Here is a 12,335-nt window from a genome sequence, read left to right as displayed (position 1 = left end):
TTCACTTTCTTTATATTAATAACAATAACTCACTCTGGCAGGTATTCTTAATCATGTTATACTTTCCCTTGAAGTGGTGTGTGTGAGCGGCAGATAGTGTGCAGTATTCGAAAACACCTGTCTTCCCTTCCCTTTCCTATTTTTCCCATTTTTCCTACTACTTTGCCATTTTTCTTTCTGTTTAACTCCCTTGATTACTCCCCAACTTTTAATTTCTTCTCTCCCTCCTTCCCTCCCTTCTGACTATATTTGTTATTGGGCACTGGGAGAATACTACAATAATGTAGATAAAGCCCTTGCCCTCAAAAAGAATGTCTTGCAGAGGGGAGGTGGGACAGGGAAGCAGTCAGTTTTACTGTAGTGTGCTAATTCAGTGTGACACGATGGGGCGGGGGTGGCAGAGGGCCATGGGGTCATCTTCCCAAGGCTTCAACAGGGGATGACATCTAAATCAAGTGCTTACAAAGGCAGAAATTAACCAGATACTGAAGGGAGGTGAGGAAAGCATTTTAGGCAGAGAGAGTGGCATGCAAGAAGCCTAGGAGATGATCATTCAGTCCAGCTGGAATGTGAAGAGGATGCGTTTGCTTTTGTTGGTACAGCTGTTGACAGAGCGCCATTAGTGGGGACAATGTTCTGAATTTGTTAGGATGTCATGAGATATGTTATTGAGCTAAATTACCAATTTAGGCCAGAAACAGATTAATAGGTTGCCATATTTTGAAAATAACTACTTAAAAAAAAAAGTAAACATGTGGGTCAGCAGTAGCTCTCAGACCGTACTTTGATAGCCACCATCTTGTTTTTTAATTTTTATTTTAAATGTTAGATTCAGGGAATATATGTACAGGTTTGTGAAATAGGTTGTATTGCCTGGTGCTGAGGTTTGGGCTTCTGTTGATGCCGTCACCCAAACAGTGAACATAGTACCCAATAGGTAGTTTTTCAACCCTTGCCCTGGCCCTTCCCCACCTCCTTCTCTCCCACACTCCCTCCCGTCTTTAGGGGTCCCAGTGTCTGTTGTTCCCATCTTTATGTCTGTGTGTACCCAGTGTTCAGCTCCCACTAATAAGTGAGAACATGCATTATTTGGTTTTCTGTTTCTGCATTAATTTTCTTAGGATAGTGGCCTCTAGTTGCATCCACGTTGTTGCAAAGGGCACGATTTCATTTTTTAAATGACTGTAGTATGCTGTATATGTACTGCATTTTCTTTATCCAGTCCACTATTGATGAGCACCTAGGTTGATTCCACGTCTTTGCTATTATGAATCATGCTGTGAAAAACATGAGTGCAGTGTTTTTTTGGTAAAATAATTTATTTTCCTTTGGGTGTGTACAGTAATGAGATTGCTAGGTCAAATGGTAATTCTGTTTTTAGTTTTTTGAGAAATCTCCACATTGCTTTCCACAGGGGCTGAACCAATTTACATTCCCACTAATAGTGTATAAATGTTCCTTTTCTCCACAACCTCACCAACATGTTATTTTTTGACTTTTTAATAATGGCCATTCTGACTGGTGTGAGATAGTCTCGCATTGTGGTGTTGATTAGCATTTCTCTGATGATTAGTGATGTTGAGCATTTTTTATATTTGTTGGTTGCTTGTATGTCTTCTTTTGAGAAGTGCCTGTTCATGTTCTTTGCCACTTTTTAATGGGATTTTTTTTCTTGTTGATTTGTTTACATTCCTTATAGATTCTGCATATTAGTCCTTTGTTGGATGCATAGTTTTTATTTTTACCCATTCTGTAGGTTGTCTGTTTACTCTGTTGATAGTTTCTTTTGCTGTGCAGAAGCTCTTTAGTTTAATGAGGTCCTGTTTGACAATTTTTGGTTTTGTTGCCTTTGCTTTTGAGGACTTAGTCGCAAATTCTTTGCCTAAGCCAATGCCTAGAAGAGTATTTCCTAGATTTTCGTCTAGGATTTTTGTAGTTCGAGGTCTTACATTTAAGTTTTAAATCCATCTTGAGTTAATTTTTGTATATAGTGAGTAGTGGGGGTCCAGTTTCATTGTTCTGCATCTGGTTAGCCAGTTATCCCAGCACCATTTATCAGTAGAGTGTCCTTTCCCTACTGTTTATTTTTGTCAGCTTTGTCAAAGATCAGTTGGTTGTGTGTGGCTTTATTTCAGGGGTCTCTATTCTGTTTCATTGGTCTATATGTCTATTTTTGTAGCAATATCATGCTGTTTTGATTACTGTAGTCTTGTAGTATAATTTTAAGTCAGGTAATGTGATGCCTCTGGCTTTTGTTCTTTCTGCTTAGGATTGCTTTGGCTATTTGGGCTCTTTTTTTTTTTGGCTCCATATGAATTTTAGAACAGTTTTTTCTAATCCTGTGAAAAACGATGTTGGAAATTTGATAGGAAGAGTGTTGAAACTGTCAATTGCTTTGGGCAATGTGGACATTTTAATGATACTGATTCCTCCAGTCCATGAGCATGGAGTGTTTTTCCATTTGTTTGTGTTCTTTCAGCAGTGTTTCATAGTTATTGTAGAGATCTTCCATCTCCTTGGTTAGATGTATTCCTTGGTATTTTTATTATTATTTTGTGGCTATTGTAAATGGGATTATGTTCTTGATTTTGTTCTCAGCCTGAGTGTTATTGGTGTATAGAAATGCTACTGACTTTTGTATATTGATTTTATGTCCTGAAACTTTACTGAAGTTGTTTATCAGGTCTAGGAGTTTTTTTTGGCAGAACCTTTAGAATTTTCTACATATAGAACCATATTGTTGGTGAAGAGAGATAATTTGACTTCCTCTTTTCCTATTTGGATGCCTTATATTTCTTTTTCTTGCCTGATTACTCTGGCTAGGACTTCCAGTACTATGTTGAACAGGCATAGTGAGAGTGGACATTCTTGTTTTGTTCCAATTCTCAGGAGGAATGTTTCCAACTTGCCCACTCAGTATGATGTTGGCTGTGGGTTTTTCATAGATGGCTCTTATTATTTTGAGATACGTTCCTTCAATCCCTAATTTCTTGAAGGTTTTTTTTATCATGAAGGGGTATTGGAATTTATTGATTGCTTTTTCTGTGTGTATTGAGATGATCATACAGTTTTTAATTTTGTTTATGTGGTGAATCACGTTTATTGACTTGCATATGTTGAACCTCCTTGCATGACTTGATCATGGTGAATTATCTTTTTGGTATGCTGCTGAATTTGGTTTGCTAGTAACTTGAGGATTTCCGTGTCTGTGTTTATCAGGGATATTGGCCTGTAGTTTTCTTTTTTGTTGTGTCTTTGCCAGATTTTGGTATCAAGATGATACTGCTTTCATAGAATTAATTAGGAAGAAATCCCTCCTCCTTGGTTTTTTCATATCATTTTGGTAGGATTGTTATCAGCTCCTCCTCGTACATTTGGTAGAATTTGGCCGTGAATCCATTTGGTCCAGGGCTTTTTCTGGGTGGTAGGTTTTTTATTACTGATTCAATTTTTTAACTAATTATTGGTATGTTCAGGATTTCACTTTCTTCCTGGTTCTTGGAAGGTTGTGTGTTTCTAGGAGTTTAGATTCCTAGATTTTCTAGATTTCCTCTAGATTTTCTAGTTTGTGTGAATAGAGGTATTCACAGTAGTTGCTGAGGATCTTTTGCATTTCTGTGGGATTGTTGTAATGTCATATTTATCATTTCCAGTTGTGCTTATTTGGATCTTCTCTTTCTTTTTTCTTTGTTAATCTAGCTAGCAGTCTTGTCAATCTTATTGTTTCAAAGAACCACCTTTTCATTTTGCTGATCCTTTGAATGCCTTTTTTGGTTTCAGTTTCATTTAGTTGTACTCCAATTTTAGTTATTTCTTCAACTAGCTTTGGGTTTAGTTTGTTCTTATTTTTCTAGTTCCCTTAGTGTTAGGTGTTGAGACCTCCCTATCTTCTTGATACAGCATTTTGTACTTTCCTCTTAACACTGCTTTTGCTACATCCCAGAGGTTTTGGTATATTGTGTCTCTATTTTCATTTGTTTCAAAGAATTTTTTTTGAATTCTGCCTTAATTTCATTCTTTGCCCAAAAGTCATTCTGGAGCAAGTTTTCTAGTTTGCATGTATTTGTGTGGTTTTGAGAGCTCTTCTTGGTATTGATTTATATTTTTATTCCACTGTGGTCCAAGAGATTCTTGGTGTGATTTTGATTTTTTGAATTTGTTGAGACTTGCTTTATGACCATGGTCCATCTTTGAGTATGTTCCATGTGCAAATGAGAATAGCATTTATATTCTGTGGTTGGGTGGAGTATTCTTTAGATGCCCATTAAGTCTAATTGGTCAAGTGCTGTATTAAGTCCAAAATTTCTTTGTTAGTTTTCTGACTTGATGATCTGTCTAATGCTTTCAGTGGGGTGTTGAAGTCACCCACTATTATTGTGTGACTATCTACATCTTTTTGTAAGTCTAGTAGTAATTGTTTTATAAATTGGGGTGCTCCAATGTTGGGTGTGTGTATATTTAGGATAGTTAAGTCTTCTTGTTGAATTGAACCCTTTATCATTACGTAATGCCCTACTTTGTCCCTCTTGACTGTTGTTGGCTTAAAGTATGTTTAATAGTGATCATCTGCTCCTTTTTTTCCATTTGCATGATAGGTCTTTCTCCAGCCTTTTACTTTGAGCCTATGGATGTCATTACGTGTGCAATAGGCATGTTGAAGACAGCAGAAAGACGAGTCTTTTTTTTTTTTTTTTTTTTTTTGAATCCAATTTGCCACTCTATGTCTTTTGAGTGCTGTGTTTAGGCTGTTTATGTTCAGGGTTAATATTGATATGTGAAGTTGAGCTCCTGTTGTCGTGTTGTTAGCTAGTTGCTTTGTAGTCTTGATTGCGTGGTTGCTTTTATGGAGTCTATAGACTATGTGCTTATGTATTGTTTTGTGACAGCAAGTATTATTTTTTTGTTTCCATGTTTAGAACTCTCTTAATCATCTTTTATTAACCTTTTCTCAGGGTTAATATTGATATGTGAAGTTTTGTTCCTGTTGTGTTGTTAGCTAGTTGCTTCCTAGTCTCAATCGTGTAGTTGCTTTATGAAGAACATAGACTATGTGCTTATGTATGCTTTTGTGGTAGCAAGTTTTATTCTTTTGTTTCCATGTGTAGAACTCCCTTAATCATCTTTTATAGGCCCAGTCTGGTGGTATGCCACCACTTTAGAAGAAAGTGGAATTCCACAATTGATCATGAATAAGCCTTCTTGGGTTAGGAAGATATCATCATTGTTATTTTATTATTCTTACTATTATTTAGTTTTTTTTTTTTTTTTTTTTTTTTTTTTTTACAGAAGTTTTGATTCTTGAATTGTATGGGAATTAACAGAAGTGTGTGACAGGCTCCAAAAAGAGAGGATATAACAAAAGTTCAAAGTAAAATATTCACTGTAAGCGTAGCTTACAACTTATCAGCCTGGGTGTATTTTTAAAATTTTTATGTTTCCCTATTTTTCTCTCTCTGTTTTTAGAGTATACATTAGTGTAACACATATCTTTATTGTATTTTGTATGTTTTCTTGAAATTTGGGATTAAAAGAGTCCATTACCATCCCAGAAATCTAATAACGTATCTTCTTGCCATACTTTTACTAAGGACCAACCTGACTTGAATTTTAAAGCAAAAAAATGCGAAGCAATTGCAAACTAAGTGTGTTCTAAAAGCCTCATTAATTTTTCCATGTGGATCATTTGAAGAAGATTGTATCAATGAAGAAAGGGAAAAAAGTTTCTCAGTTAACAGAAGTATCTTTATTCTTTATATTAAGAGAAGATTACAATCTAGATTATTTCTCATGAAGTCTAAGGTTTTTGGTTAGGGAATGTAAGATGACAGATAATTCATATGATAGAGCTTTGATGATACATATACCATGCAAATGACCGTGGGGTTGTCACTGGCCATTTTATCTTGTCACAGGATAAATCCCAGGTTACAGTCTTTCCGTCGTAGTGAAAACAGAGCTTTTTTCTTGATTATAGCCCGGGTTTTAGAAGTATCAAAACCATAGTTTCTAGTTTTGAAATCTGAGTTACCCCATGAATGGGCAGGGGGCTGAGGTCACAGAGCCAAGAGGGCAGCTCTGGAAACGTGGATCTGGGGCTGGGAAGCCAGTCAGTCCTGTGACTTTTGTTTTCAAGCTTGCTTTCTCATGCCTGTATGGGCAGGATGCTCTCCGCTTAGGACCTGAGCACCGCTCCCTACATGGATGCAAGTGCTTTTCCCTGCCAGAGAACCTGCACAGCTCCTCCCTGGTCTGCTTTGGATCTCTGTGGAGATGCATCTCATTAGTGAGGTCTCCTTGACCACTTAATCTGAAGAGCCTCCCCTACAACCATCTCTGTCTCCACATTTCCTATTCCCCTTCCCTGCTTTTTTTTTTTTCTCCTCTGGGCCACTTATGACTGTTTATTATGCCACATATAATTTACTTGTTTAATGTTGTGCGGTCTGTCTCTCCCACCAGAATGTAATGTTCCTTGAGGGCAGGGCTTCTGTTTTTTTCACTGCAGGATCTTTAGCACCTAGGATGGTGCCTGCATATTGTAGGTGCTCAGGAAATGTTTTTGAATAAACAAATGATGAATGAATTTAATGTAAAATTCCTCCAACAGAATTTTTTTTTTTTTTTTTTTACTTTAAGTATTTCTTTGCGGGAGAGGACACCACACTTCTACTCAATGAAGAAAAACTTTTACAGCCCAGAGGTCTTTTATTTATTTATTTATTTTTTAACACCTATTATGCCATGAATTCGTAGGGAATAGGTTCCAGCAGCTCAGGCTCCTTCCCATTGGTTCTCACAAAGTGTGCTTCTCTGGGTGGAGCAGGCTGGTGCTTCAGTTGAACCCAGGTACCTTTCTCTTTGGCTTCTTTCTTTTTCTGGTCATTTTCCTTCATACGTTTCAGGAAGCTATCTCGGCTCTTAGAGTGCTTAATGTGCTCAGTATGCACATTAATTCTCTTGGCAAGAATCTTGCCCTTAACTTGTTTGTTTACAACAATGCCAACAGCATGCTGGGTAACACTTGTGGGGCATTCCTTTTTGAACAGTACCCATTCCCTTGATGTCTACAATATCACCTTTCTTATAGATTCGCGTATACGTGGCCAAAGGAACAACTCCATGTTTTCTAAAAGGCCTAGAGAACATATATCGGGTGCCTCTCCTCTTTCTCTTTGTGATCGTCATTTTGGCGAATTACTGGAAGATGCCGGTTCCGGCCAAAAGGCCCTCCAACAGAAATTTTATATGACTTTCTAGTACTTTAAGTAAATAAGAGTTCAACATTTTTCTCTTATCTTTATTTGTAGAATGACAAAGGACAGATCCCTGCTGATGTTGTTCCAGACCCAGTAGATATGCCATTAGAGATGGCTGATGCTGCAGCCACTGCTAAGGAAATCAAGCAGATGCTTCTAGATGCAGTGCCTCTGTCATGTAACATCTCAAAGGCCATGCTCCCAAATTATGATCATGTCACTGGCAAGGCAATGCTTACGTCACTTGGCCTGAAGTTGGGGGATCGTGTTGTTATTGCAGGACAGAAGGTATAGTAAGTAACTGCAATCTCTGAAGCCAAGGTCGTTATGTCCATGACCTATGTTCAAGGACACAGACAGTATGGTCAGAGTTTTGAGTTTTTAAAAAAGGTTCAACATGTAGGTAGAAAGATGCTTAATGGAAAATGTAAAACTTAGATACGAATTTACTGTTAAGTTATGCTTTAAGAATATAAACTACTTGAACTTAATAAAGAAGACATCTTTATTTGAATAAAGAGTGGAGTGGAACTCTTGAGTGAATGTAGAGGCATGAGCTGAGGGATGATGTAGGGTGGAGGATTTTCTTTGCAGTCCCCTCTTTCCCCAGTGGTGCTTCTCTGATTGCTGCTTCTCCATAGAAATGGAGCACAGGAGACCCTTGCTGTTCGTAGGTGTTTGTCCCCCGTGGTACATCTCCGACCGCTGCTCCTCCATAGAAATGGAGCACAGGAAACCCTTGCTGTTCGTGGGTGTTTGTCTTTGGGTTCCCACAAATAGGGCAGTCTGAGATATTATGTAACCTGGTGATAAGGATTTATGCGGAAAAGAGGACTCCTCCTACTCCCATCATCCAGACACCTTTTTTCCTCCCAAGCTTTTGTTTCCATATTGCATTCATTTATTGCCAGTTGCTTTTTAAAAATATATGGGAGGTTTTCTTGTTTTTTTCTTTTTTAAACAAATTAATTGTTTTATTATACTTTTAAGTTCTGGGATACCTATGCAGAACATGCAGGTTTATTACATAGGCATACACGTGCCATGCTGGTTTGCTGCACCCATCAACCCATTGTCTACATTAGGTATTTCTCCTAGTGCTATCCCTCCCCTAGCCCCCGACCCCCAGTTTTTTCTTAATATTGAGGTTAATAGGGAGCTTGGTATAGAGAATGGAACAGGAATTCCTGCTTGGATATTGAATTTCCCAACATAGTTACATCCCAATTTTTTTTTTTTTTTTTTTTTTTTTTTTTTTTTTGAGAAGAGTCTCACTTTGCTGCCCAGGCTGGAGTGCAGTGGCACAGTCATAGGTCACTGTAGCCCCAAACTCCTGGGCTCAAGCGACCCTCCTGCCTCAGCCCCTGGAGTAGCTGGAACTACAGGCATGTGCTACTATCCAGCTAATTAGGATTCTTACGTCTTCTTGGAAATTGACTCCCTTATTATTATCTAATGTTCCTTTTTATCCTTGGTAATGTTCCTTGCTGCAAGGAACATTACCAAGGATAAAAACGTAATGTTGAGAGAGCGAATTTTTTAAAATTCACTTTGAGAGAGTGAATTTTTAAAAACTTCCATGGTGAAGTAAAGTTGCAAGAGTAGGACCCTTGGAATTACTAATAATTCCCCAAAGTTATTCTGATTTATATTTTCTTTAGGTTGGTACATTAAGATTTTGTGGAACAACTGAATTTGCAAGTGGACAGTGGGCTGGCATTGAACTGGATGAACCAGAAGGAAAAAATAATGGAAGTGTTGGAAAAGTCCAGTACTTTAAATGTGCCCCCAAGTATGGTAAGGTTGATATTATTTAACTCAGTAAGAATTAATTAAAAATAATCAAGTTTTAGTCTTTTACAGTTGTTAAATAAAACTTTTCTCCTGATTGTGTGATAAATGAGGGGCATGTGGATGTAGGGAGGACTTTTTAAAGATAGGAGATAGTTATATTTATTTACACTGATGAGAGGTGATGTCACGTGAGAGGGAGAAATGGTGGTTGCAGGAGAGAAAGCGGACACTTACAGGAGGAAAGTCCTGAAAAACTTGAAAGGGAAATGGATTTCAGTATGAGTTAGCCTTGCATTAGATCAGGCGCAGCTTTCCACTATGTTATTTTATTTATTTTTTTGAGACGGCGTCTCGCTCTGTTGCCCAGGCTAGAGTGCAGTGGCTCGATCTCGGCTCACTGCAACCTCTGCCTCCCAGGTTCAAGCAATTCTCCTGTCTCAGCCTCATGAGTAGTTGGGATTATAGGCATTTGCCACCATGCTGGATAATTGTTGTATTTTCAGTAGAGACGGGGTTTCACCATGTTGGCCAGGCTGGTCTCGACCTCCTGACCTCAGGTGATCTGCCCACCTTGGCCTCCCAAAGTGCTGGGATTACAGGCATGAGCCACCGTGCCTGGCCAACCATGAATTTCAGAGGCCATGATGGAAAGGTTTAGGAGGGTGTCTGGTAGTGACTGGTGAAGAGGGCGTCTGATGGGATTGTCTCAATGATGTTTTTGGGAAAGTGTCTTTCTTGGGACTGGTCTCTTGGGTGGCTTTTAGTGGGGAGACAGTGATGAGAGGGGTATTTTCATTAGTAGGCTGTGAGCTGTTGGGCTGCCCTTGATTCTTGCTGCCAGCAGTATACTGATTGGGAGAAGGCCTCTGACCAGGGGCATGCCCAAGACCTCCCTCAAATCCTGACCCAGTAATGTCGTGGCCAAGGGAGGGACGTGGTTATCAAGGAAGTACAGAGCTCTGGAGGTCATGAAGAACTTGGAAAACTGGAAAAATCAAGCAAGGCCAACTTTATGACCGCATTCCTGAGGTTTCTTTGAATCTCTGCGAGGTTTCTTTCCGACAAATGTTTAAGTAAATTCTGACAAATATTTAAGTAAATTCTTTCTGACATGTTTAGGTAAATTTATTCTTTCTCTCACACACACCTATCCTGTCTATTGATTTCAATTTGATTTTGTAGTCACTTGCCATGTTGTGAATATTTTTCCTTGAAATGAAATATTCTTCTAGAACATTATTTTCCACGATTGTGTATATTCATCTTGTGGTCTGATGGTGAGGTGGTGTGGTATGATGATGATGAAGGAGATGGACTTTGGAGTCTGACTGCTTGTGTGTGAATCGATTTCTTTACTTACCAGCTATGTGACTCTCTTTCTCTTCTTGTGCCTCAGTTTGTCTTCTGTGAAATAGGGATGACACTATCATAGGGACTAGTGCAAGAATTAAATGTGTTGGTAAAAGTATAAAGCACCTAGAACAGTGCATGATTCCCTGTAAGCACTCAACAGATGAGAGCTGCTGGCTATCATGCATTTATCAAAATTACTAGTTTCCTTTCATCACACACTTAGGATGGAATCTCATTTTTTTGGTCTATTAAAACTTTTTTTGTTTGTTTATAAAAATGCTCATTGTATAATATTTGAAAATGAGGAAAATAAAAATTCTGCATTTTTATTTAATATCCTAGTATAATTTCTCCAAATCTTTACATGTTGTTTGAAAATATGACTTTGAATAGCTCCATTTCCTTTAATTTTTTCCAATTTGATGGATGAAAATTTCTGTATTTTAATTGGTATTTCTCTTATTGCGGTGAAATAGAACACTTGTTAAAGTGTTTTGTTGTAGTGTAGGTATTTTTTATGTTTCTTGGCAATTGCCTGTTTGTATTATTTTCCCAGTAAAAATTGGGATATTAGTGTGTCTTTTTTAAAAAAAAAGGATGAGTTTTAAAATACATACTTACGATATTAAGCTTTATTTATTATGGATATTTTGTCCAGCTTGTCATTTGCCTTTGAACCTCATTTGCAATGCTTTTTGGACATGTAGTTTTATGGCTTTAAGACTTTTCTTTTATAAATTCTTATATTGCTTTTATGCTTTGATAATTCTTCTTAATCTAAGGATTAGTTATACATTTTATATTCTTTAAATATTTATATTTTTTCCTTTTATTTTTAGTTGACACGTAATAATTGTACCTATTTATGGGGTACAGAGTGATATTTCTGTGTAATGTAAGCTGTAATGATTAAATCAGGTTAATTAGGATATCCATCACCTCAAATATTTATCATTTGTGTTGAGAACATTCAAAATCCTCTCTTTTAGCTTTCTGAACATATACAATAAATTGTTGTTAACCATCTTCACCCTGCAGTGCTGCAGAACACTAGAACTTATTCCTCCTGTCTAGCTGTAATGTAAATGTTTTAATTTTTATACTTAATTATGTAATCCATTTGGAATTTATTTGGTTAGTAGTTTGAGGTTAAGAATTTAATTTTAATTTTCCTCCGATAGATTACTTTGCCACCTGTCAAGCAGTCTGAGGGCAGGATCAGAAGCCTTTAGCAATACATAGGGCAGAGGTAAATCAGAATTATGGGAATCATTTAGATTGCCAGCAGAACGCATGGGGACTCTCAAACTCCCATTGTCCCAAGGAGAGGCGTGCTTGATTGGCACAAAGCTGGATACCCCCAGGACCCTGCCTCTGTCCCGTTATATGTGCTTAAAGGCAAGTTGTGGGGCAGGGGTCATGTGTTCGATTGTGTGAAAATGGGCATAGCCCTTGACAGTCCTGGGAGCCCCAGGTCATGGCTAAGCTACGTAAGGTGGAGGGGAGGGGAGTTGGGGAATCCCCTGGCTAATCAGAAGCCAAGGAATTTCTCAACGATGGTTTTCTCTCTTTCTAAATCTATCATCTTTTCCCTTTGGCTTGTTGTGCTGCTTTTATTATAGATTAAGTTCTTATCAATGCTATGGCATATTTCAGGCTTGTTTTGTTCTATTGATCTGTTAACTCTCATACATATTAGATTTTTTAACTGTAGAAAATGATAAGTTTTAATACTTGGTGGTATTACTGTTTTTATGTCTTTTAATAATTACCAAAGTGAATACATATACTTAGTTTACTAAAGACAGATTGTATGGTTAGGCTTATTACAAAACTCGCTCTTAGCTTGTTTTTCTCCGCCCTGGAATCCTGCTTCTTAGAAGGAAGAACTTTTTCAACTCTTTTAGCTGTATCATCTGATATTAATGTCTG

General features: G+C 37.7%; 1 protein-coding gene across 6 annotated transcripts in view; it reads left to right on the top strand.

Annotated features, from left to right (window-relative positions):
• The window catches only part of CLIP4 (CAP-Gly domain containing linker protein family member 4), an 86,002-nt gene that overhangs the window by 38,619 nt on the left and 35,048 nt on the right, over positions 1 to 12,335 (top strand). For all 6 annotated transcript variants that reach the window (XM_063622755.1, XM_063622754.1, XM_063622756.1 and 3 more), the window contains 2 exons: positions 7,308 to 7,544; positions 8,918 to 9,053. In XM_063622755.1, coding sequence (XP_063478825.1) covers positions 7,308 to 7,544; positions 8,918 to 9,053 — 373 coding nt within the window. The remainder of the gene's footprint in view (positions 1 to 7,307; positions 7,545 to 8,917; positions 9,054 to 12,335) is intronic.

This window comes from Symphalangus syndactylus, chromosome 18 (genome assembly GCF_028878055.3).
Source record: "Symphalangus syndactylus isolate Jambi chromosome 18, NHGRI_mSymSyn1-v2.1_pri, whole genome shotgun sequence".
Classification (NCBI taxonomy): domain Eukaryota; kingdom Metazoa; phylum Chordata; class Mammalia; order Primates; family Hylobatidae; genus Symphalangus; species Symphalangus syndactylus.
The sequence above is the reverse complement of the archived record's forward strand: the minus strand, read 5'-3'. Positions and strand labels throughout refer to the sequence as shown.